Genomic DNA, 27499 nt, shown 5'->3' with positions numbered 1-27499 from the left:
TGTGTGTGTGTGTGTGTGTGTGTGTGTGTGTGTGTGTGTGTGTGCGCGCGCGCATGTGTGTAAGTTTCTTAGAAGATTCAGTAAACAGCCAGAGTTGAGAATTACTTGACTTAACATTTTTAAACCTCAATTTCCTCATCTGTATTGTGGGAGAAACAGAGTTCCTAATGTATAGGGTTGTTGAACTGAGGATTAGGTAAATGAGCACACCATCTGGCTAGCGGTAAGTATATAGTAAATGTGAGCTGCTATTATTATTACCACCCTACTGAGTCTTCGTTGAGTATGGAAGCTAAACTGGCATATATTTCTTAAGCTTAAAACATGTGCTGATTTGTTAGAAGTGTTGCCGGGAATAGAAATGGTACCTGCCTAAGGGAATGACTTGGGTGGGATTTGAATATCGTGCATAGTTCTTGCCTCCTGCCTCCCAGAGACAGTGTGTCAGAGAATGGCTGGAACCACCTACTTTATGTACAGAGTCATCCCTGGATTAAATACTTCTTTGAGGAAAAAGTTGATTTATTAGATGCTGGGGATATGGTAGCACATCAGGCCCAGTCCGTGCCTCAAGGGGTTCATAGACTGGTAAAGGTATGGAAAAGTAAATGGAAATTATAATACAAGAGGAATAAGTGTTTTGTTAAGGATAATGGAGAACTTAAAGCTAAGCTGGAGATGGCCAAGCAAAGAGGGTTGAGTGAGCTAGGAGGAAGTAGTATTACTGGCAGAGGAAATTGTAGTTTTAAAGAGACTTAAAAGACTCTTGGCACAACTGGGGAACTGGGGAGGTGGGTGGAGTCCAGGAGATGGTGACAAGAAATGAGGTTAGAGCTGTAAGCAAGGGCCTAGGTAATTGAAGCCTGTGTGGACCAAAAGGAGTCCACAAAGGAGATTAGAATTGATCATGAATTGAAAGTTTCATGCAAGGAAGTGACACACTTAGACTTGCACTTTAGAGGTGTCACCAGTCCTGCAGCAGGGTGAAAGACTGTAGACGTGGATACCAATTAGGATGTTGGTAACGGAAGTCCAGATGAGGAGGTCTGAATTCAGGTAGTGACAGTGGAGTCACAGAGAGGTGGGCAGACGGCAGAGAGATTAAGAAGGTAGAACTGATAGGAGTCAGCCCAGGCCTTGTGTCTATTGGATGGTGGGCATCTAGGATGGACCTTGTGCTTGTCTACTCTAAACTCATGATGCTTCCCCTTAAAAACCTTTAATGGCTCTATATTGAGTATAATCTGCCCTAAACATTTTTTTTTCATCTTTATCTCTTACTAGACTCTTCTGTGAATCCATTGTGATCATGCTTTGCATATTTATCCCTCCCCGTCTTTCCCCCAATCCTTCCTGGATGAGCTTTTTACTCTATCTGTTCTAAAAGTATTGTGCTGAATGTCTAGGCATTTGGCAGTATATCAAGTAAATCTATGCATTTGAAAGTCTAGGTCAGCTTTTCTCAAGCACTAGAGAGAATCTTGATGCTCACTGTAAGGCATCATTGTGTATAAAGAATTAACTTCTCTCCTATGCATCTAAATGGTACTAGTTTGATACTTTACTGAAGAGAATAGCCACTTCAATCATTTTTTTGTTCTGTGGATCAGAATAGAATTTATTTCTTGCTCCTACCTCAGTTAGATTGTAAACTTAGTGCTAAGGTTTCTGGCATTAATATTATTATTATTATTGCTAAATTGACTGTGATTGCCTTCATCAGATTATTAACACAAAAGCCAAGGGGCTAAAAAGATTTATTATGCCCAGTTCTGGTTCTGTTTTTTTGTAGAGCTTGCGGGGTAGAAATGGCTTATAGGTTTCTGTGTGACACAAATAGTTTGATAGATGCTCTATAGTTCATGTCTAGAAAACGTTGGAGACTTTAGACTTATTTTAGCATATCTTAGGAAGCTCAGAACAGGTTACCCAGTTGAACCTTACAGAGAAAACAGCGTTACTCTCCATCAGAGGTACAGACTTTAGGGCCCCAGGACTCTGGAATTGGGCCTCTTTTCAGTGATTATAGCTTTCATGCACCCTGTGAACCAACGCGCTGTATGCACAGGAAGGGAAGAACATTGTGACCATTCTGATCATTCCCATAGGAATGCCTAAGAGTACATCAATGAACAGTTATTCACAACTAGGTGTTCATATTGACTGATAATTTCTGGTTTCATATTGTGTTTTGGATGTATGTATAGGCTGACCTTCTGCCTTTTTGATACAGTCAAGAATTCACTTGATCAGTAATTTCTTGAAGTAACAGAAAGCGTTGTGATCCAAAATATTGAATTTTAAGCTTTAAAACTATTTTTTTCAGTGTTTATACAACACATTTCTATTGAGTGACTACCAAGGACCAGACATGGTATTGAGAGAGATTTGATGTGATGTAAGAGTCTTCTCCCTCAAGAGATTAATATTCTAGAACAAGCAGTGGTGATAACTAAGCCACCCAGTTGATCTGGAATTGCATAAAACCTTTACCACAAGCATTGAAATAAGGATTTATCCCCTTTCCAGTAAGAATCTACCCAGTATCCACAAGGCTGTTGCAGCTTCGAGCTTATCTAGTGAAATGGCAGGTCACGCAGACCTATTTGACTTCGGGTGTTGCCATGACTGGATGAAGTTGGATTTATTTTATCTCCTGAGGAAAATGTGTTGGTGAGCAAGTATTACCACATCTTCCCTTGCTTTTCTGTGTCAATACAGTATCCTATTCAAAGAAGCAAATCCCTGGTGTTTTGTTAAAAGACATCTGTGGGCCGGATCACATAATACTTGGTGTGTTTGATGGCTGCTGGCTAATTAGCTTGGGACTTGCTCCCTAGAGATGTAGTACCCCTCCGAAGTCTTCATTGCATTGTTAGTACCAAAAGATGATCCCCTGTCACTTTCTTTTTTTCTTTTCTTTTTTAAAATTGAGGTATAGTTGACATATAACATTATATTAGCTTCAGGTGTACAACAAAATGATTTGGTATTTGTATACATGATCACCACAATAAGTCTAGTTAACATCTGTCACCATACATAGTTACAAAATTTTTTTGTTGTGATGAGAACTTTTAAGATCTATTCTCTTAGCAACTTTTAAATATGCAGTATGGTATTATTAACAATACAGTTGACCCTTGAACAACATGGGGTTAAGGGCATCGACCCTCCACACAGTTGAAAACCCACCTATAACTTAATAGTCGGCTCTCTGTATCTGCGATTCCCCATCCGCAGATTCAACCAACTGCGGATTGTGTAGTACTGTAGTACGTATTTAGTGAAAGAAGTCCACGTATGAGTGGACTTGCGCAGTTCAAACCCATGTTGTTCAAGGGTTAATTGTAGTCACTAAATGTGGTTATTTCTTGTAGCTTAATGATTTATTTATTTGCCAAATACTGGGATTTAGTTTCTCAGAGCACGCTGTTCTACACAGGTATGTAAGCTGTGATTTGTAATGTCTATTTATTATATCAGTAAATCACTTTTAAAGGAGTGCAGGAAAAGGTACCATCAAGATGCTTGCTTCCCTCTGTGTAGTCTAAACCAGAAGTGTCCAAACTTTTTGGATTGTATACCCCTCTTGGCAAAAATGTTTAGAATAAGTACGTCTGTTAAATACGTATACATATACGTATAAAACTTTTATGTACTACTGGACAGTATATTTTAGAGATCATAAAACACACAAAATTAGAAATTATTAAAGAAAGAGATGAAAAGCATTTACAAATAGACATTTTACTGTAGCCTTTATCCTGGTAGACATCTTACAGATCACTGGTATAGACAGAAAGTGCTAAGGGTGCTTGGGGAGTAGATATCATCCCTAAGGCACATGGATGGAGAGGGAGTTATGGGCGAGACATAACCAGTAAGTCATGGCAGGGCATGCAGGAAGACAGAGTCGCTACCATGGGGTTGGTGCAAGCAGTAGGGAGCTATGGGCTTCTTACAGGGAGTCCTGAGCTAGAAGTGGACTTGTAGAAGGCGAGTGGATGGGATAGAGGATGGGGGTGTGTTTGTGGAGAGAACGTGAAGAGACAGGCTAGGATCCCATTCCCACAGAGAAACTGAGGTGAGAAAGGTAAACAGAAGGGTGGTGGCAGGTAGGGTGGGGAACTGGTGAATATTTTGGAACTGCTGTGGAGCCAGCAGCTTTTTTTTTTTCCTTTTTAGACTTTAAAAAGTTTTACTAGGGATACAGAGGTGCATTACATAATGATAAAAGATACAATTCTAAACTTATATGCATCTTATAGTACAGATTCAAAAGTACAGAGCAAAATTTGACAAAACTGGAAGGAGAAATTCACAAATCCACCATCAGTATAGATGACTTTAATAATATCTCATTAGTAATCAGCAACTTACTTTTAATGATCAGACTGCTGAGGAGGAAGTGAGTCTTGAAGGCTGCGGGAGAACAGTGGTGTGTATCAGGGGAAACTCAGGGTAGGGAGGCATATGGGGAGAACTGGCCACATCGCAGAGCCTTATTCCCAGTTCCACTTCAGCTTTTTAAGGACTCCAACAGTGTTTTCAGGAAATGGTTTATTTACTCCCTCCCCTTCTTCTTTCAGACTAAATAACAGGAACCAGTTTTCACCACTAGGGTCAAAGCTAAGTTATTAGGGGGCAGGAAATACTTTCCCAGTTCTGTTATCTACTTTCAAACTTTCTGCTCTTTTACTCCTCTGTTGGAGGAGATAGATGTGTAGCTACTGCCTTTGCAGCCCCTGTGAAAGTGATGGATCTGAGGCTTCCAGAGATCAATCTGGCACAAGAAGTAAAGAAGCAGCCTCATGGCTCTCTCTTAGAGGCAGAGTTTTCTTCCCTTGGACAGGATAGAGCTTTAATTGAATCCAAATCACATCTAATCCCATGAATGCTGGAGAGCAGTACATTTTTAACTAGAAGAGCATCAATTATTTATTAGCCGTGATACTAATTTACCCTGAGTGTGTGTCTTAGAGCTGGCTGTTCATCCCTGTGTGGCCACTGATGTAACGCCATTATGCGCCTGTACGCAACCAAGATCTCTGAATTTTCTAGCCTTGTGTTTTCCTGAAGCTATTATTTTTTTAATGTGTATTAAAATATTTACTCACTGATATCACCTCTTTTCACTGCTCTGAAAAGAGGAGGAGAAGGTGGGGATTCCTGTTGCTGTGGCTCTTTTTTGCTTTTACACCTGAGGGCTATTTGGGAGGTCCTCTCTGGGGGAGCCTTCACTCAACACTGGGCTCTGTGAAGTGGAGTGGGGCTTGCCAGCTGTACTTTGATGCTGCTGCTTTATCTGTTATTTGGTACTGTTGGGTTCCAGGATAAATCTCTGGATCTCACAGTTACAGATGTTTGAGACTTTGAACGTCTGCCCCTAGAAAATGCCCGCAGGTTTTGGTGTCCCTTATAGCATCCCCCTCACGTCCTTGCCAGGTTAGTTGACCCTTCAACAACATGGGTTTGAAGTGTGCTGGTCTCCTTACACATGGATTTCTTTCAGTAGTAAATACTGCAGTGCTACATGCCCCGATTGGTTGAATCTGCAGATGCGGAGCTGTGGATATGGAGGGCCGAGTGTAAATTATAAGCTGATTTTTTTACAGTCATAAGTGTAGGGCACCCCCAGTTCCTGCTTTATTCAAGGGCAAACTGTATATTCATATTCTACCTGTTCGTAGAGTAGTAATTGTGATGATGGCTAACAGGGACTCTGCATTGCTTAAGTCCAGATACTCTTCTAAGCACTTCATATGTATTAACTTATTTAACTCCCACCACAATCCTGTGAGGTAAATACTATTGCTATCTCTAAGTTACAGGTGAGGAGAACATTAACTTACAAGTAGTAAGTATCAGTAACTTGTCTGGTGAGCCCAGTACGGTCTATGGTGTGAAAAGCTGAACTGATACACATGCCTTTGCCACTTAACCAATCACAGCCTTTAGTCTCTTCGTCTGAAAATTGGTTATCAGTGGTACCTGCTCACAGGATCTTGGAGGGTGTGCAATTCTGCACATAGTAAACTTTTAAAAAGCATCAGCCACCACCACGACCACCCACCATCACCACCACCCTCATCTGCATCATCATAATCACCTATCCAATCATATGAGATACTTCAAACCCCTAAGGCAGTCTCAAAGGATAATTTGCTTTGGATGTCAAAGAATTGTTGAGCTTTACTCCCTCCTTCCTTGAAAATACAATGGCAGGAAAGTTGGAAATGGTAAGTCTTCTTCCAAGCTGGAAGTCAGGTAGGACATTTTCAGATGGAAAGGTAATTTTTTTTTTTCCTGTTCTCTCCTCTCCTCCCCCATCTACCCTTGCTCACCTCTAGCGGGTAGGGATGAGGGTAGATAGACTGGAGGAGAGCGTGGTGAGAATGTTGATAAAAGAAAAAAGTAACCACCAAACATGTGTGCAGAACCACTCCAGCATTTAATTAAGGCCTGCAGCCCTTTGTCAGCCAGAAACCCTTCTCATGGTGAGAGAGGCAGAGAACGTTGTCACTGTCTCTAGAATTACTTGTATAATTCAGCAGCTCTTTCCTTCAGATGCTTACCACACGGGGTTGGGGTATAAAGACGTACGAGTAGAATTGCTGAGGTTCAGACACTTGTGTTCACTGTTCAGCTGAGAGCCACTTAGGCTGTTCTTGTACAAATGCATTAGATTATGGTTAAGCAGCTTATGGACATAAAAACACATTAGAACTTTACAGCACTCTATAAATTATAGTTTTTGCAGCATTCACAGCCACAATGCTAGGTAATTACATTCATTAATCTACTACTAAGAGCACATAAAGTTGCCTCCCAAACGGTACTGTATGTGTCAGTGCTCAGCTGGGAAGAGAGCTTTTTTCCCCCTCCTTCTTTGTTCCATCTCCCCCTGTTCCATTAAGTCTTACGCAGGAAGGTTTTGGATGGTACCTTGAGGGATTCCCTAATAGAGTCCAAGAAACCCATTTCTTTCCAGGTTAGCCTCCAGCAGGAAGCCTTGTAGGTAATCTTTTTATGTTGAACTACATCTAGTAGCTACTCTCAATGCATGTATTTTCTTTTTGGAAATGGACAGGAGTCTTATTTGGAAAACCAGCAGGGGTAAAGCAGTTGAAAAGAGATTTATGATGGAATCAGTAGCAAATGCTTTTTCCTGACTTCTTTTTGCCTGTCTCTAGGAATGGTTTACATGGTGGTCTTTTTAAATTTTGGATGTATCATGAGTACAAAGCGTTGCTCTCTTCCCATGCCAAACTTTCCTGAAGTTTCCATCTTTCCATTCCATGTGTTGATGGGAAATGCATTTCTTTTCTTTCTTTTTCCGGCAACTTTTGCACTTCTCATAAATTATGAAAGGCAGATTTGGGGGAAAAAAGATGAAAATTTATGTGGTGTTATTATTCCAAAGAGCAAATTGTATTATTATTATTTTTTGCATTATTTTACAGGTTAAATAGACCAACCACAGTGTAAATCCTGGGCAGTGCTCAGACTACATCCCAGGCTTCGGCATTCGGTTCCATGCCTGATGGCATGAGCTCTAGAGCCACACAGCTCTGCATTGAATCCTGGCATTGCCTTCAAGCTTTGTGACCTTGGTCAAGTTAATTCATAGTAATAGAATAGCTAACTTTAGTATGTTCCAGAAACTGTATTAGTTTATTAACTTGAGTAGCTACTTTGTAAGTTAGGTGCCATAATTAGCCCCCATTGTATAGAAATGAGAAAAACTGAAGCTTCACAGGGTGTTGTGATAATTAAAAGAGGTATTATAAATATAATATACAGTACCTCACTCTGTACACTGAAAGGTACTCAGTACACACAGTCTTGAGGATATATGGAAAACAGGTCCCACCATCTATCCTCCATTGCCGAATATAACCTTTTATAATGACTAACAGTTTCCCTTTGTAATGACTAAAAACTTGATTGCATTAGCTAGGAAGAGGAATTCCTCAGTTAGCATTTATTATCTACTTTATGCTAGGAAATATCCCAGGCACTTCCCACAGATTTTATTAAGCCTCATAACTCTATCCCTGTATTCGAGGAGTAGAAATGGAGGCCTAAACAGGCTGGAGATTTGCTAAAGTTCACAAAGCGGCAACACCAGTGCTCAAACCCAGATCTAACTGCCACCAGAGAGGGCACCTGCTTGTGTCAGTCCTAGATAGAGCAAAAACACAAAGGAGGAAATGGGAAATGAATAAAGAGTACGGGCAGCAGTGAAGTGCAGTAGTTTTCTTAGAAGGAATTTTCTATTGTGGGAAATAATCTAAGAAAATGGTATGATAGGCTCTCTATCAATAAAAGAGTTTGATGTAAGCAGCTTTGGCTTCATGTCCTTCAAAGCAGCCCCCATTTTTAGGGTGGGGTACAGAGTCCCTTTCTTCAGCAGGCAGGATGGCATTCTTGTTCCCTGAGGAACTGAGAAATATTTGGGACTACCCATAGCACTTAATGGTATTGTAACACTGGATAACTGCTGAGAAGAAAAATGGTTGCTCTGGTGTAAATCAGTGTGCCGACGAGGGAGTGACAGGACTGCAGGGTGGTATCAGCCTCAGCATCTTGTTTCCAACCCAGCTCTTCCCCCTCTTACAAAACAGCTGCCATATTGGATTACAGTTGAAATCACCGGCGCCTGCTGCTCATCAGGGCAGGGCTGATGCTATTTGTGGCATGGAGGGTACTAGCAATATGATAGCAACTGGACAAGCGAAAAAGGAAAGCCTCCCTCTGGCACGCCGCCATCCAAGGTATAGTTTACACCACAGGCTCAATTTTTGCCCCATAACTGATTTCCCTACCAACCTATCTGCTTATGCACATACCCTCCCAACCTCACACAGCAGGCCTGGCCTTTATCATTTCAGGTCCTGCAGAGCTGTTCTCTCTCACTGTGGTACTGATGTCAGTTTTAACAGCCATCGTGTATATCGACACCTCCACTGATTGCAAGTGTATATGCTGTTTCCAGTTTGTATAGCCAGTGGTTACCTTTCACAGGCTATGAAGGGGATTTCACCTTTATGAATGTAATTTGCTGAGCTTATGGTGGCATCAGTAAATCCTCCCAGGATGTGGAAGGGTTGATTTTCCTACATCTAGATGACATTTTCCAGCCCCCTTTCCTCATGGGATCAAGGGCCAGTGTCACACCGCATGCTTCTGTGTGAGAGAAGTGAACGAAATTGTTTAAAGAGAAGGAAGTTGTTTAAAGTATGTGTTGCAGACACAGTTTCTAAGATATATGCCTGTGAGGATGTACAGGTTTCCCCCACTATCTGAAAGTAGGGCATTCCTATGAAACCTTTCGTAAGCCAAAATGGCACAAAGCCAAGAAGCAATTACCTTAGGACACAATCTTGCTAAAGGATACACAAAATAAATTGAGAGAAAGCACAGATGCTCACAGACACAGTTCAAAGCTATGGCGACTTGATGCTGAGATGCTGAGTGTAGTTCCCAGGAAGGAGCTTGGTGGTGCCACTCGTGCTGCTTGGGGTGGATGCTGCCCTCTATAACACCTCTTTGCAAGAAAGACACTGAATGCTAATTTTGCTTTAAACTTCTCTCCATAAAAGTGAAAATCCTCTTTGGATTTCTTTTGGTTAGGGAAGACAGATGCTGATACAGGTTTTTTGTAAAAGCCAAGTGGTATATAGTGGACTTTGGAAAAGTGGGGGATACCTGTATGTGTGTGCCTTAGGCATGGGCAGAATGGGTTATGTGTCAATACTTAGTAACTCAAAACTCTACTGAGTTAACTGTGGACAACGCTTATAGAAAAATTAAAGTGCTGCTTCTTAAAAATGGGAGAACATTTTCAGAAGGGACTTTCAATGCTTTCAGCAAATCTCTTTGGCTTATGTTTTTATATAGAAGTCATTTTCTCAAGTCAGACATCCCAATTGCCTATTAGGTAAACACAGAAAGCGTAGATTATGAGTTAAAGTATCAACAGCATTTCAAGTGCTATCAGAGAACATTTAATTCAGTTTAATTTTGTGATAAATCTTGTGTTTAATCCTCTGGTTACTCTGTAATCATGTCTCTATTGATCTTTTCTGAATGACTGCCTGCAGTTTAATAAACTTTGCCATTAACCCAGAGCTTCTAAAGGGAGAGATTGATTCCATTATCAAATCTGATAGACCCAATAAGTACCTAAACATCACTAAGTCTATCTATAGGAAGCTTTGGTACAGAGACAAGCCTGTGGCTTGTTCAGCAAACTGAGTAAAAATGTGGACAACTTTGCGTGACATAATTGCCTCAGAATCAGTATCCAAGTCTCTTATGCAAACTGACACTGCCTTTCATTTCTCCAGTCAATGTAGTAACCAGTGGAAAGGACAGTCTCCTTTCTTCCCTCAACTACAATTATAGTATGTAATTTTTTTCTTATTGCAGAAATAGCATGAGAAGTTTATTTGGTCTGTGTCTCAGGTCAGTGGGTACACCTTAAATACTTTTCTGTGTCCTGGGAAAGCTTGCAGGATAGTTCATTTTATTTTTACCCATATGATGCTAAAGGAAAGAAAATGCTTCTGGCTAAAACCTGAAATAGAAGATGGGGGGTCGGTGATAGGAAAGAGAGTGTGCATTCATAGGCTGGAACTGTGTGAACAAGCTCCCAGACTAGGAAGACTTTCCATGAAACCTGTGTACATGTCTCATTTAGTGATAGAGCATTTGCAATATACGCTAAACAAGAATTTGTTTTTTTTGCACCTGTGGGTATTTATAGCTGCTGTCATTATCCATTAATATTTATTGAGCCACATAGGCAGAACATGTGGAATTCAGGGACTGGAGCATTTGTATAGCTTCTTTTTTTTTTTTAAGGTCAGAAAGGTGTCATTCTCTGCCACTTTTCACCCCTGAAATAAAATGGTGAAAATTGTCAGTTTTAGAGAAAAGCCAAAGCTTTTATTTCTGTCTGGATTTTTATTGCTGATTTGAATCCTTCAGAAAGAGTTCAAACATTTGACGTCAGTGGCATAGCCTTTCCCTAATTATGCTTTGGAGGGGAAATGGAGGTGAGTAGAGGATTTCATAATGAGACAGTACTAAACCATAATTTAAAATTTTCTTCAAACAAAAGGTCATAATCCTGACACTTACAAATAAGGCTGTAATGACTTGGTGTTAGGGAACGAGAGTAGGATTAGAACCAAGGGACTTTGGAGTCCCTTGACAATAGCCGACTGTCTGACTTTGGGATGTCATTTGTTTACCAAGCCTCAGTTTCCTAATTTAGAAAGTGAAAATGATGGTGCCTGCTATATACGGTTATTAGGAAATCAAGTGAAAAGATGATTTTACCGTGTAAACTCTCAACTCCCAGTTGCCATACTAATATTAGTGGTTATAAAAAGTCATAAATTAGTCCTTACTTTATATTCAGAAATTGTCTGACCTTTTATTCAATCATGTCTAGTTCTCAAATCAAAGTCAAGTTGGGACAAAAGAACTCGAAGGGTGCTTTCGTGTAAGAGAAATCTCACAGAGATATTTAAAGGTCTGGGAAATATGGTCTGAAAGAAAAACTTCTACTGAATCAGTGAACTCTAAGCTACGTTGGTTGAATGTTTTATATGTGCTAAATAGCCTCCTAGGATAATAATAACATCAGGGAGTTTAATGGAACCTAAGAGATTATCTCATGGAGGACCCTAAATTTATAGATATTGAAATAGGTTGGTCTATGCCCTTGGCAAGCCAATTAAAATTAGTTTGAGAAAGGCTGTAACAGTTGTTCGTGGAGTACAAGGATGTGTGTATACACATGGGCATGTTGGTTCTCTGCATCACTGCTCTGTGAATGAAGGAATACCTCCTCATTTCCAATGGGAAGTTGACTACAGTTTCTGGGAAGTTGAGAGAAAGTTAGAATTATTACTCAAGTAATAATTATTTCATAGTTCTCTAAACACCTATCTGAACCACTTGAAAAACTTGAGCCATAAAGGGATTGTCTGTCATCCACATACCCTTCCCAATATGCTGTATAAACTATTTATATTCAGGGCCCACATAATGTGAATTTTGCCAGAAGTTGCTTTTCCTGTTACTAAATATTCCCAAACATTAAATTACCTTTTGTGAAATTGCTTCCTGTCTGCTGAGTGGACAGAATGTGCCTTTTGTGCGTGTGTGTGAGTGTGTGAAGGGTGTGTGTGAGTACGTGAGAGAGAGAGGGATTGAGAGATTTTGTTCTACTAAATGAGCCTGTCCTAGAAGTGGTTATTTTTACCCATCCATGACCTCTGTAGCCCTAAGTAAAGTCAAATATCGAGATGCTCTCTGCCGCCTGTTAATGGAGGTTTGACTTCTTAAGAGCCAGAGCTAGAAGGACATATTAGTGGTCTTCCCTTTTGTCCCACTTCGTAAGATTCGGAGTCACATCAGGATTTTTTTTTTTCTTATTCTCTTCTGGGGAAGATTAAAGGATCAGAACTGGTATAGCATGGCAGGAAAGAATGGAGGACTCTTCCATGGCTCAGAATCCCAGTCTTTATTTTGCTTTCTATTTCTCCTCTGGTTCATTATTTCACTCTGTTGGAAAACTGAAATGAAAGTATGCACTGCATCTTTCCTTAAGTGATTAAAGATTCATTGATCACTTAAAATGAAGATGTGGTAGTATGTGGGTATCTGGGGAAGAGAAGACATTGGGAACATTTTAAGGGAAGAAAATAAAAGTCTGTACCTTATTACTAATCTGGATATGGAGAGGTCTCCACTGGCTAATCAGGGTCCTTGTCTTGAATATCTGGATGATAGTATCAACCACTCTTGATTTTTCTGTGAATAGAGAGGTATTGAGACTCAGTAAATGGTAATTTATTTAGCCATGAAATCAAGCCACAAAGATGATGACAAGACCTGACATTTTTCCCAGTAAGTCTCCTTTATTGTTTTGTTTTCTCTTGGGTTGAATAAGGTAACTTATGTTATCTCTTGAGGATATGTTCACTCCCTCTTAATACATAGGGGAATAGTAATGGCTTTACCAAGTATGTGGTGGGGGATAATGAGTTTGAAAGTTCTTGGTTAGAAATGTGAGGAAGGAGGAGGGAGGGACTAGTACGATTCACAGGGTGGGGGCACAGCCTCTAGAGTAAGGGGAGCATTCATGGTGTCCTCCTTTCTCTGATTCATTTGTTCAGAAACAGCTCACTGTGTGGCTCATTCTGTGTTCTCTGCTAGGAGTTCAGGGATGATGAAGTTATAGCCACTCTCCCTTTGGAGCTAAACCTGAGTATTACAGGGAAGGCCCAATTACTAACTGTTTTGCTGCAATGTAATAAATACATTAATTAACCCTTTCCCCATCTTTTGCATAGAATGCCTAGTCAAAAATGAGTAACGGCTAATTAAAAGGGGTATCATTAGCACTACACATCCTCTCAAGTGTGTGTGTGACCTCAGTGAATTAGATTTGAGTGGATGAGAAAGCAGTAGAAATTTGCATCTGCTCGCCTCTCTCGAGGCAGCAAACCAGACTCCTGCCCTCCTCCGAAAAGCCTGAGAATTGTGTGGTGGTCACTTTCTCTTCTGGCTTCCATTATGCTCTCCTCTGTTGTGTGGGTTCCCTTCCCCTTTTTTGGACTCACCCTTTGTGTACGTTATTGCCCTTAAGCCCTCGCTGATGAGATTTTCTGCCTCAGTCATGCTGTGCTCAGCTCTCAGAATGCTGCTCTTATGGAGGAGTTAATTTTTTTTTAAGGTTTCCTTTTCGTCATGCTGTATTTCTCAGATTATCTGGAGGGACTGTAATCCAATTTTAGGAATCCTTCAGGGCTAAGAGCCTAAACTGTTTTAAGCAATAGCATCTGGTTGCCAGGGACTCAACCACTTTGAGCATGTTAAGGTCTAACAGCAGCCAACTCTCAATTATCTATGGGAATGGGAGACTGCTGGGACTTTTTCAATTCACAGAGTGTACAAAAATCTCCCTTAAGCTGATAGTTGTGATCTCATCCCATAGTTTAGGAAAGCTTCTCAGCGGCTGGGTTTGAGGTTTTGTTGGCTCCTCACTTCTGCCTCTGACAATGGCACCACGCCTTTGACAGGTGTTTTCATATACTGACTTTGTCTGTGCTTGTGCTCTCTCTTTTTAAACCTTTTTTCTCTCTCCATTTGGATTTCCTTATGTCATATGCATCATTATATATTACATATAGTATTTTAATAAGCTGCCTCTTTGTTTTTACATTTAGGAAAGGTAAAAATTTATCTGTGTTTTCTTTCTTTGCTCTTTGATTAATGTGTTCACAAGAGAGGATGTGGCCAAACAGTAACCAAGGTACTTGAAGGAAAGATAGGAAAAACTCTACAAAAGGTTAGCCTCTGAATAGCTGAGAGAGGTGAAGAAAGAAAAGGCGCAGTGTGAACTCCACCTCATCACTGACAGTGATGTGAAGACCGGGCACTGCTCCTCGGTCTGACTGAGACATTCACGTCCACAGCTGAGTTGTCTCCAGTGGAACGTGCGCGGCCACATCATAGGCTAAAGCCAGTCCTTTCAGAATGTGGCCATCCTGTTGTTTCAGGAATCTGAAAGATGAGTTCATTTTGATGGACACCCAATGTCATCTAGTAATTGGTAATAACAATATGTCAGTTGTGCATGATGGCCAGGGTTGCCATTTAACAAACAGCTCTATTGAGGTATAATTGACATACCAGTAAATTGCATGAATTAAAAGTGTAAAATTCTAAAAGTTTTGACACGTGTATACACCCATGAAACCATTGCCACAATCAAGACATTGAAAATGCTCATCACCCCAGAAGTTTCCTCATGTCCTCATATAATCTCCTTTTCCTGTACCTCTAAGGGAACTATTGATTATTTTACATTTCTGTCACTATTGATTATTTTACATTTCTTAGAATTTATTGTAAGTGGAATCATACAGAATGTATTCTTTTTTGTTTGATTTCTTTTACTCAGCATAATTGTTTTGAGATTTATTCATGCTGTAGCATGCATAAATAGGTTATTCCTTTTTATTGCTGAGTAATAATATTCCATTGAATGGTTATATCACAGTTCATTCATCTGTTGATGTACATTTTTTTTTCCAGTTTTAGCTATAACGAAGCTGATATGAGCATTCATGGGCAAATCTTTATGTGGGCATGTGTTTTTATTTCCTTGGGGAAATACCTGAGAGTAGAACGGTTGGAGCATATGGTAGGTATACTTTGAACTTTTAAAGAAACAGCCAAACTATTTTTTAAAGTGGCTGTACCATTTTACATTTCTACCAGTAGTATATGAAAGTTCCTCAACATCCTTGCCCATTCTTGAGATGGTCATGCTTTTTCATTTTAGCCATTCTAATATGTATGCAGCGGTTATAATTTGTACTTCCCTAATGATGACTGTTGCTAAGCATCTTTTCATGTGTTTATTTGTCACCCATATATCTTCTTTAGTTAAGTATTGGTTTAAATTTTTTGTCCTTTCAAAAAATTGGGTTATTTTCTTTTTATGTAGTTTTGAGAATTTAAAAGAATATATTCTAAATACAAAACTTTTATCAGATATACACTTTGGAAATATTTTTTCTGTTCTGTGGCTTGTATCTTCATTTTCTTAAGTGTCTTTTGAAGAGCAGAAGTTTTCATTTTTGATGAGGTATAATTTATCAAGTTGTTCTTTTATGGATCGTGCTTGTGGTATCTTATCTGAAAAATCTTTGCCTAACCCAGGGTTACAAAAGTTTTCTTCTAGACGTTTTTTAGTTTTAGGTTTTACACCTAGGTTAATGATACATTTTGAGTTAATGTTCCTAATTAGATTGAGATATGGATCAAATTATACATATCTGTTTTGCATATGGATATCTACTTGTTCCATCAACATTTGTTAAAAAGATTATTATTTTTCTCCACAGAATTGTTTTTGCACTTTTGCTGAAAACCAGTTGTCCATATATCAATAGGTCTATTTCTGGACTCTCTATTCTGTTGATCTGTTTCTCTATTTTTATGACAATACAGGGCTGCAATTTTAATCCAACGTGAAGTATAGCAATAGGAAGCACCTTACTTGCTTCTTGCCTAACCCACTTCAGAGTAATAGCTCACCAATTTGCACGAGTTCTGGGATCCTTTCTTAGATAATCTAACAGGTGGCAAAATGTCTGGCATGTAGTAGGTATTTCGATTTTTGTTTTTAAAAGATGAAAACATGAGGGATTATTTTTTTGAATGCCATATTGATTATTTTATTTGTAAATTCCTATAAGTCTCCTGTACTTACTAAAAAGTTTAGGTCCTGAAAGTCTGCTCATAAGTCCATTTGTTCAAAACTCCAAAGTGGGGGACTACTGTGAACATATCCATATAGAGTTAAGTTTTTAAAGCGCTGTTATGTTTTGTTTCTCTAATTTTCACTTCTTATTATCACTGTAAACCTTTTTACTTCTTTTGCACTTAAGAGAAGTGTTGGAATCAGTGTTTGTAAAGCCATTCAAGACTAAAATGACAGCACACAGCTGATAATGTCTTGTGATGGTAACAGAGAAAGCACGTTTTCTTTTTCTCCGGGCTTCTTTGTTATTTTCTTTGCAAATCCCTAAGATCAAAGAACTAATAGAAGAGGTTCTGCTTAGATTGCACCCCTCTTTCACACATGTACGTACAGTTGGGCGCATGCAGGCACACATATTTGTAAGTGATGGGCTGCCCTCAGACTAGTTTGGCTGAAAAAATCAGATGGAGGCTCTCTTTCTAAAACCTATTTCATGCAAGGCAGGCAAATCGTGCCCTCATTTGCTGTTGTCTCTGGCTTCACCTCTAATCAGCAAATGGAGCTGTTCAGCCTACACAGGGTTCATCTGCAATTCGCTGCTCTCCCTTAGTTGGCGCAACACCGAAGCATCTCGTTTTGAACTTTAAGAGCGGCAGAGGAAGCCTTTAGTGGAAGATTGTAATTTGGGAGAAGGGAAAGTCAAGAGCAAGATCGCCTATTTTGAAGAAAGGCTGGGTGTTGAAGGAGATTGCCTTGCTTAGTTGGTCTCTGAGCCTCCCTCTCAGCATATGCACTGCTGTGACCATGCCCTCCATCACCAATGACCTGTTCAAGAAACCTGTTCCCCGCCTGTTGTACATAGCTTGTGCACTTACCCCCTTTATTGCCAGAAAATATGTCTAAATCTTTTTACCTCCCAGCTAGCCTTCTGTTGTTGGCAGGCTGGCTTTCTTACTTCTTCTGCGATTGTCAAATGAATGCCTTAAAGCATTTTTTCCAGATCTCTTCCTTATCCTCCTGCCCCCCTCCCTTGCTAATGTGCTAAATGCTTCCCTTGCTGAGTATGGGGCATAGTCATCTTATTTTCAAAAACCACTGTAGATAGTTCTGATAGACATTAATTTTCTTTGGGAACCATGGTAGACTAATGGCTCAACAGGCCTTTGAAAATTGCCATTCATCGATCCTAAAAAGTTATTGTATAAACCAGACAATTTTTCTTCTTATGTTGAAGCAGTACTTTATAGGCTGCCCAAGTTTAAGGAAATTCTTAAATTAGTTGCTGATAATTTGTTGGTGGATGGATATATGCACATATACACATGTATGTAATCATGTGTGCAACTCTTTAGAATGTTATAAGGTGAGTAGTTTATAAGCTATTTGTCTTTGAGTCTCATTGCTTACAATGGACAGTTTTTGTCATTTCACACCCAAGACAGCCATTGAGAAATTAAGTGATTATTTTACTTGATACACAGTAAACAGTCCGTATAGGTTTATAGAGGGAACAAACAAATAGCAGCCTGTCTTTTTCAGGAACTGTTCCAAAGGGTCTATGCAGTGATTTTATAAATAAAACCGTATCTTTGAAAGCATAAAGATACTCTCTAAAGATAATCTTTGAAAACCTCTTATGTAATAAAAACTTTTAAAAGACTACATTCTTCACCTCTTAAGCTACCACCTCTATACACATTTTGATCCTCTCTTTCTTCCCCTCTTCCCCTCAGACAGCCTCCAGAGTTGAAAATCTCAATATTAATTGGAGCTGAGATGATTGTATTGCTGCTGCTAAGACTTGAGCAGGTCTCTTACAAGCTAATGTCACGGCATGGGGTCCATTTGCTCTGTGTAGCTATTCTGTGGTGCAGTGAGAATGCCTTGATTAATATGCTACATGAAAATAAAATGGATTTGGAAAAAATTATACCATACTCTCATAAATATTAATTTACATTTGTATGGAATTGCACATAATTTTCAATATACTTTGGATCACCTTCAGTATGAAAAAAAGATTTGGTCTCCGAAGAGAATGGCATAATTTTTTTCTAAAAGCACAGCTGATACATTATTAAATATCATTTGTTTATTAACCCTATACTCTACATCCATATGATGTAGGGCAGTAGGTGGACAGTGTGAAAAAGAAAGGTGTTTTTTTCAGCCTGTGGGGAGTTTATGTATTACCCTTAGAAGTGGTACAATTTAATCATATTATATAGAAGCAGTCCACAGTGGAGCTTACCTGGCTGCTTCTGCTAGTGTTGCCATTGTACCTGAGTGTTTTTTCATGATAGCTGACTAAATTGGTTACATTTGAGGCGGAAGTCTGAGCAGATGTCTGACATAGCTGACTGTGGTAGTGGACATTGGACAAAGCAATAAACATAGCAGACATTTGTTGAACATTTGTCATCTGTTAGGCATAGTGTGCAAGGTTCTGAGACTGGAATTAATGGCCATGTGTACTTGCTTCGATCTCACCTTGTCCTCTAAACACTTCCTCACCACATCTTCATTGCCTTGGGAGACCTGCCTCTCCAGTGGCAGAGAGTAAATCATCTGCAGTGGAAGCAGCTAGAAGTTAGACCAGAAGCTACTCATTTGCCTTGTAGGATTTTTATTTTTGATATATTCTTGCCTCAAAGATAAGGCCCTTCTCCTTTTCTGGGGCTTCTTGCTATTTGCTGTGATCTTTCCTGTGTGCCAGCAGAGGCTGCTTATTTGGGTTTCTTGCTTCTATCAGAATTTCTAGCTTGCTTCACTCACTCTGTGTTAGAGAGAGCTTGAGATATTATTAAATCACTATTGTGGTTTATAGATTTGGATATTTTAGTTGTATTATTTATTTAGCAAGCATAATTTGACCATCTATTACTTGCCTGGCTCTGTAAGTGAAGCACTGGGGTTACTGATACTTAGTACCGACCTTATTCTTTCAAAGAATCATGCTACCAGCTGCCTCAGGGCTTTTGCACAAGCTGTTATCTCTGCCCAGACTTTCAGATCTAGGTCAAATGGCAGTCATCTCCTCAGCAACAACCCCCTCCTCTGGACTAGACCACTTCCCCCTGTTAGCTTTCCTTTAGAGCATTTAGTTTAGTTTGCAATTCTATATTTGTGTGATTTGATTAGTATCTGTCCCCTAAATTCTAAGTTCCATGATGTGGGGATTTTTCTCCCACACGATTGTTTTCCCAGCGCCTGCAGGACAGTGCTAAGTTTGTACTTGGAATATACTGGGTGCACAAAAAACATTTGTTGAATGAGTGGAGACCTGAGAACAGTGCTTTGTATTACAGAATGGTCTCCCTGAACTGGCAGCCACTGGGAAGGGTTCTTGAACTAGAAAAGGGAGGGGAGTAGAAAGGTGGGCTTTTGAGGCCAAGGCAAAGCAGATGTAAAGGTCCAAGGTCCCCAAATAATGGCCGTGGCTGAATTGGGAAAGACATCAAGGAGCACCGTGTGTGTCAAGTCGGGAGTGCTGAGGTATTAAGAAGAGGTAGAATAGATAGATAACTGCTCCAAGAATACTGGCTATGAAGGAGAGGAAAGAAAGAGTGGTATTTTGAGAATGAGAAATGGATGAAGGGGAATGTTTGTTTTTGTTTTTGCTTTATTTTTTATTTTATTAAAAAAATAACATTATTTTATTTTGGGCTGTGTCGGGTCTTAGTTGCGGCAAGCGGGATCTTTCGTTGCAGCACGTGTGCTCAGTAGTTGCGGTGTGTGGGCTCCAGAGCGCGTGAGCTCTGTAGTTGCAGCACGTGGGCTCTCTAGTTGTGGCATGCGGGCTCAGTAGTTGCGGTGCGTGGGCTTAGTTGCCCCACAGTACGTGGGATCTTAGTTCCCCGACCAGGGGTCAAACCCGTGTCCCCTGTGTTGGAAGGCAGATTCTTAACGACTGGACCGCCAGGGGAGTCCCTGGTTTTACTTTATTTTTAAATGTGTGTTTAGGACCACAGAAGCTGAGAAATTGTGTTCAGATGAGGCTCCAGGAAGGAGCATTTTCAGTGTAAAGGGGAACATATCTATTCATTAACAAATGATTGAGTGCCAAATCATTTTAATGTTATTGCTTAATGTGTACATTTCTCAGGGTTCTAAGGACTTTCACATATATTGTATCAGGTCATACCTGAGTCCATTTTGCATATGGGCTCAGAGTTGCAGTGACTTACTCCGAGTTTCATAATGAATAATGTCAGCGTCAGAGCTCAAACTCAGGTCTTTTGGTATCTCAGGATGTCCTGACCTGCCTGAAGGCACAGAACTCACCTATGTCATGTGGCCTGAAATGCTTGCCTGTAGTTCCTACAGGTGCTGCTCCCTATTCCAGAACATCCATGATCCTTCTCCCACCCTCCCCCATCCCCCAGCCACACACAGGAATAAATGAAAAGTTGCTGTTGATCTTGGTGATAATATGGTTGTTACATTTTGCAAAGAAGATAAGAATTAAGGATGCTCAGAGGAACTTGTGGTAAAAATATAATGCATTAAGGAAACATTTTAATCATGTGAATTGACAGTTTCTTGCTGGCTCACATCCACCTGGCCCTGGTATGTTCAGTCTTGTGCTGATTTTTTTGAATTGCGCATGCACTTAGTACTCCTTTTCTGAAACGTAATTGATGTACCATCTTGGGAAGTGAGCATATTAAGCCTCCTCAGGGAATAGCATGTGCTGGACCTAGTGCAGAGCCAGATGGAAAGCTACTATCCCAGTCAGCAGTGAAAGCACTTTTAATGGACAGATACTTTGTGCTTTGTTGCTTTTTTTTCCCCAACAAGAATAGAAAGGATATATTTGTGGCATTAGGGAGTCAGAAAAATTGAGAGCCATGTTTCTTAGTTTTAGCTAGTCTCATACCCCACTTTCTTGCCTTTACTCCCTCCCTTCTAGTAACCCCATTTAGCCTCTGTTTTGGGTATGAGGCTAGCTACCTATGTAACCACCACTTTCCTTTCTTTCTCTTTTTTTCTACAGAAAGATGTAGCACTTAAGCCTCAGGAACGCGTGGAGAAACGCCAGACCCCTCTGACCAAGAAGAAACGGGAAGCACTTACCAACGGCTTGTCCTTTCACTCCAAGAAGAGCAGACTCAGCCACCCACACCACTACAGCTCAGACCGGGAAAATGACCGCAATCTCTGCCAGCACCTCGGGAAGAGAAAGAAAATGCCGAAGGGAGTCAGACAGGTGAGGAAGCTTAGGGTTTGTTCATTCCTGTGGCTGCTCTTCCTCAGGTACCTGCTTCTCTGTGGTTCTTCCTAACAGGTGGAGAAGATATTATCCTTGCTGGGTGCCGGAGGGCTGCCCTGCAGAGCTGTGTGTTTGCTTCTAAAAGAATATACCAAACCAAGCTCATTGTTTTTATCACAGTTTGAAACTTTAGCACAGTACCCTTTCAGTCACATGTGCTCTGTGTAACAAAGCCTGATGCTGGCATTACCGGCGTTGAGGGCAGACTAACGGAAGTCTTGGTGATGGTCCAGGTAGACTGGCTTGCAGGGAGAGATCCTCTGAGGTAAAACAAAGGAAACAGGCAGATTTGTTCAAATACACGGTGTATCTCAAGGTTCTGAGGTGCTAAAAATGGTTATCTGCATGCAGTCAGTACCCTGCATAAGATTTATATTTTCCAGGGAAGCCCAAATAACTGTGGCATGTGGGAGAGCACTGGAAGAAATGAGTTTGCCTTTTGGTTCTTCAGGTGTCCTCCACAGCCTATATAATTCAGGACTGTCTTTGTGATCTGCTGATTGTATGAAAGTCTGGTAGTGGGGCTTACTGGGCTGTTTAATAATTAGGTTTCAATGATCCACAAGAAAATACAGCTCTTGGCATTTGGGGAGCCTTTCTGCCTGTGGAAATCCCCGTATGAAATAGATTAATAATGAGAAATGAAGCTGTTTATAGCAATGTTTCAGCACAAATCCAGAGGCTTTAGCACCTGCTGAGTTACCTGTGTCCTGGGTGTGTTTTGTTTGTTTTTGGAGGGACCACTGGGATTGACCACTGGGATTGACCACCAGGGACCACTGGTGGGATTGACTATCACTTAAAGGAAGCAGAGGAAGGGAGTGTGGTTCACAGAGCAGGTGCTGCTAATTAGAAGCTGAACAGATAATTCCTAGTTTGCAGATGTTTCTCTGCAGAGGGAAGAGATCTAGGATCAGACAAAACAGTGGTTCTAAAACCTCACAGATCATTAGAATCATATCATGAGCCTTATTAAGCACATACTCCTAGCTCTACCCTAGAACCTGATGAACCAGAATCGCTAGGGGTTTAGGCACAGAAGTTTGTCGTCTCAAATTTCCTATTTGATAATGGTCAAACCAGTTTGGAAATTTTTCTTATAAAGAATCAAGAATATATTTTTGGTGATGAATTTCAGTTAAAAGATTTGAAAGATCAAAGTCCTTAATAAGATTTAGTGGGCAGTTTGGTGTCAGAGTGGAACTTGATGGGTAAACTTCTGAGAAAATACCTAGAGTGATGGATTTCAGCATGGACTCAAGAGGATCTCAGGAAAGTATCCCCAACTCTGACACACATGGCGTTTTTTCTTTGTCCTGAAATGAAATGCCAGGTTAGAGTTATAATGGTTATTATTAACATTTATCTGATGCATAGCACAGTACAGTCGTTCAGCGAGGGAGTTTGTGTAGTATAATCTACAATTTTCACAACAACCCTGGTTAGTAGATGGTAAACTGGGGCTTAAAGAAATAAAGTGACTTGTCTGAGGTCACTTAACAGTGAGGTACAGAGCTAGGGTTTAGACCCAGATTTCTCTGCCTTTCTCTGTTTTCCCTGTATATTCTGCTTCCCTTGTTTGAGATAAGGACTCCAAGTTGTGGGATGCAGGGAGTCTACAAGTATTTTTAGAAACTACATGAGTTGATTTGCTCAGACGGAATGACTGTGGTCATAGAAATGGCCTATGAAAGCTCAAGAAGAAAACAGGATAAACGATCAAGTACAGAGAGCAGAGAAAGAGCTTGGAAAGTTGAAGGCAACCACTTTTGGATGCAGATTAAAAAAAAAAACTTTTTGTTTTTGTTTTTGACAGAGAGTGGGGTGAGGGAGGAAGAGCTGGGTTCTATAAAAGATAGTTTTCCTGTGGTATTTGTGACTTCCAACTCATGCCTCTCCATGTGAGATATGTAGCAAAAGTGATTATTCCCGATGCAGAGAGGTTGCAGTGTAACTACTGCCTCTCCAACAGGGTGGGAGGAGGGCTTCTTACCCTTTCAGACAAGAAATCAATTTAATTCTGAGCTTACACACAGCTGTGGTTCCTCATCCTTGACTCTCTTACTCCCATACTTGATCTGACTTTTCTGTTCTCTTGTCTTCGAAATCCTTCTTTCTACTCTGTCCTCTAGTGAAAGAGTTTATGATCTTACAAGAAGGCAAGGACTTGTATGTCTCAAATTCGAGTAGCTTTTTGGTCTTAATTATCCATCTTCTGGTACTAATGGTATTTGAAATCGGAGCTATCCTTATTTCAGGGAAAATATTTGAAAAGCAATTAGTTTGACTCACTTTTTATGAATCATGGAGAAGGAAAGAATGAATCGTATCTTTGGCCTATGTAAGAGTTTTAAAAACAAGTGGTGTTTTCTTATCTTCAGTGTTGATGCCAAAGTATACTATCCAAGTGTTATTTTTTTAGTAGGAAGGGAAACAGAAGTTGATAATTGAGGTAAAGCTGTAATACTTTTCATTTATAATATTCCTAGCATCATATGTGCTATTATGAAACCCTGAACAAATCACTGTCTGTTGCTGCCCATCTGTAAAATGAGAGATTTGGATTAGAAGGTTTCTCAGTTCCATGATTCTTTAAGTTTTTGAATAACACAGATATATAGTGTTGCTGAGGTCTGTAAAGGAAGACCATAGTAGGTCTGAAAGTATTTAGTTTTGGAGTCTGTAACTGGTTGGCTCTGTGAAGACATTAAAGGAGAGTGAAAAAAAAAAAGCTCCAGCTGAGCTTGCATCCATCCCGATGAAGCAGTATATTTTGCCCGTGCTCTTCTCCATTTCCATACTGTTAAAAGAAAGTGTTCCAAGTAGTAACCACCCCAATGGAACTTACTTGTTGGATTATGTTTTTAAGTATAAATACATACTGACTTAGAAGATGCTGAGCTGGCAACTGTCTTGTAAAATGGTTGCATTTTTTAATATGGCAAATTTGAATTTTCTTCTTAATTTCCAAAGGGGTTTTAAAAAATGAAGAAAGGAGTGTTATACAAAAGAGTACATGTCTTTCTGACCCCCCTATGCTTATGATTGTCCTACACAGAACTATTTGCCCACGATGTGAGTACTCAAACATTATATTAAAAAGTTTTGGCTCTTACTAATAAGGATATGGTAGGTTCTTTTTTTGTTTTTGTTTTTTTTTGTTTTTCCTACTTTGACTTGGGAGCGGGAAAATCAAAACAGATGTTGATAGGTCCTCTGCATAAGGATCTTTACTCTCTAACTGGGAAACTACTGAAGAGCATATTGAAGTCATGTGCTGCCAAACCTTCCAACCGACCGAGCCTTAACTTCCGCAGAAGGGTTTTGGGAAAACTTAACTCCTCTGAGGGCTTTGAGTTTAGTTTTCTTTCAGTATGTCTAACTTCTAGACCACAGGGCATGCTCTAAAAATTTAGTACTTTTTAGTTGAAAACACTGAGCAGAGGGGTTTTAAAAATAGAAAAGAGATGAGGAAAAGTTGATAAGGGTTCAGAGAACTCTCAGATTTGACTCTGAGTGGATATTTCTAAATCTTCATTTAGTCCATTAGTCTGTCCCATCTTTCTCCAGTATGAACTGAACCAGAGGAAATAGGCTTAAGTGAGCTAGGAGGAATTTTTACGTTATATGAACTCTTCTAACTAACAGACACAAGGATGGATCATCAAAATAAACTCCGGAGTCTCCCTCCTAACTGAATTTTAAGTGCCAAAAAGCCATTCATCTAGGTACAGAATTTCCCAGAGAGAGGCAACCTATTGAGATAGCTTCTAGCCATAGGAGAACACTATTTGGGAGGAAAATAAAGGAATTCGGGAATATTTCAGGAGCCCGGCAGTTAGACTCTAACCTTGCTGGTGAGAATGGCTTATGTGGGAATGCCTTACGTGGTTTAAAAGTCTTTATACAAATTGGTCTGGGTAGGTGTTGCTTGTAAGGAATGGAAATTTGCTCCGCTCTCTGAAAGTCTAGTATGGTGGAGTCAAACTTGGTGGAGGATTAATAGCTGACATTGTAGATATCAAAGATGTATACTGATTTCTAGGAAGAGGAGGGATTGATCCCAGCCAAGTCTTTAGAATTAGAGCTCTTGTTTAAAGCTTTGCGTGGTGGCTGCGTCTGCTTTGTGTATTGGCATTGCATGTTCCCCTTATTTGGAGTAAGTGGTTGTGTTGGTCAGGGGCCCAGGTGACTAAGCCACAAGCTGAGCTTGCACCCATCCTGATGAAGCAGTATATCTTGCCCGTGCTCTTCTCCTTTGAGGGCATTTACTACCAGAGGCGGATCCTTTATTTCAGTGGACTCACTCAGATTGTCGGAAGACTTCTTGGTGACATTTGTTACTAGTAGAAATTAACTTGTGAAGGAGGATTTATAATGGAAAACTTTGATTAAGCAGACCCAGTTCAAGTCACATTGCTGAAGACCTTCTAATTAGTTCTGGGTGGAAATCCAGGCTGAAATCACACAGGTATTTATCCAGTTTGAGCTAGAGCCTACAGGTTTCTGGAAATAAGAGCATTTGAAACACTAAGGTAATTAGGTGGTATACTTCAGTAATGAAAAGACATGCGCTTTGCTAGGTGCTCTTTCATAAGTACATTTGTTATAATGGTTAAATGACTGAAGGTATGTTGAGCTGGTATCAAGAAATGTGAGCTGCAGTTAAATCGTTTTTACTTCATACTTCAGAGTTTCAAGTTTAATGTGTTAATTGGGATTTCATTTGCTTTTTAAAAATTGTGTAGTCAAAAAATATTGTGTAGTCATGAGAAGGTTACAAATTGAGATATTAAAGAAAATTCTTTATTTTTCCTCCTGATGCATTTAAGTTGCACACTACTTCTTTCCATTTGCCAAAACTACAGAAATAAGAATAAAAACATACAAGAAAAGACTGGGAGCAGGAGTGGGGAAGGAGATTGGCTTATAATTGCTCTTGGAATCTTGATTGACTTGAAATAAGGATAAGATGCCAGTTTCTAACATCTGGTTTTTGAGGAACCTCCAACCCAGGCTGATCTCTTTTCAGAATTAGTTGTGTATTATATTGGAGGTATTTGTTTGGTATTTGGAAACCTGCGACTATTATAACAACAGATTATGTGAAGGTTTTTGGTGTTTTTTGTTATTTTTTTTCCCTTGGGCTTTAGAAGCAGTGAGTTTATTTTTTGAGTTCTAGAATTTTTGTTTTGTGTCTTTTGACCCCGTACATTGTTGTCTGGGATATATGCTATTGGCCCTGCATGTTGGTAAGGGTGAGCATAAGTATCACTTGACTTCTGTGAGACAGATGTTTGAAGTGAGGGGGCCAGTAATAAATTTTATCCCGAGTGATGTATATAACTCTTAATTAAAATTTAGTAAAAATTGACCAAAAAGAGGACATAGCACATTGACTACCATCTCATAAAATAAAACCCATAGAGGGAAAATAGGCTGAATTGGAAAAGGAACTGCAATTAAAAGAATGGGCAATAACTCAGCTCCAGTGATCCTGAGACCTATAGAAATTGTTTAACAAAACAGTGACATTCACTAATCCCAGAGTAGGAATTTGTTATACCTATGTGTGTGTGGAGTTTTATTAACAGCCATTTAAATATACTAAATATACTACATATTCTTAGAGGAGTAAGATGGGCAGTGACAGAAATCATTCTCAACTCTACCTACTGTAAATTCCTACAATACTGGTGATTGAAGGGTGAGGCAGCATGTTTTTCTCTTTACAAGATTTAGACACTACACTTCGGATACTTGATGAAGGTAGACAGACTCCTTTTATTTATATTAAAACTGCATTCTGTGTTAATTTAATGGTAGCTTTTCCCTCTTCTGAAGATACAGTGTTGTCTGCATGTGGCCAGATCTTAGCTACAGAACGTGAAATAAGCCTCCATGTTTTCTGCGTTCTAATCTCCACTTAC

The 27499-nt window shown here is 39.8% G+C and overlaps 1 protein-coding gene across 4 annotated transcripts in view; it reads left to right on the top strand.

The window, feature by feature from the left end:
- The window catches only part of LOC114483933 (autism susceptibility gene 2 protein-like), an 833326-nt gene that overhangs the window by 270324 nt on the left and 535503 nt on the right, over positions 1 to 27499 (top strand). For all 4 annotated transcript variants that reach the window (XM_028499471.2, XM_028499472.2, XM_055090744.1 and 1 more), the window contains one exon: positions 21294 to 21506. In XM_028499471.2, coding sequence (XP_028355272.1) covers positions 21294 to 21506 — 213 coding nt within the window. The remainder of the gene's footprint in view (positions 1 to 21293; positions 21507 to 27499) is intronic.

This window comes from Physeter macrocephalus, chromosome 14 (genome assembly GCF_002837175.3).
Source record: "Physeter macrocephalus isolate SW-GA chromosome 14, ASM283717v5, whole genome shotgun sequence".
In the NCBI taxonomy this organism is placed as follows: domain Eukaryota; kingdom Metazoa; phylum Chordata; class Mammalia; order Artiodactyla; family Physeteridae; genus Physeter; species Physeter macrocephalus.
Note: the sequence above shows the minus strand (reverse complement) of the source record. Positions and strands in the feature narration are given on the sequence as shown.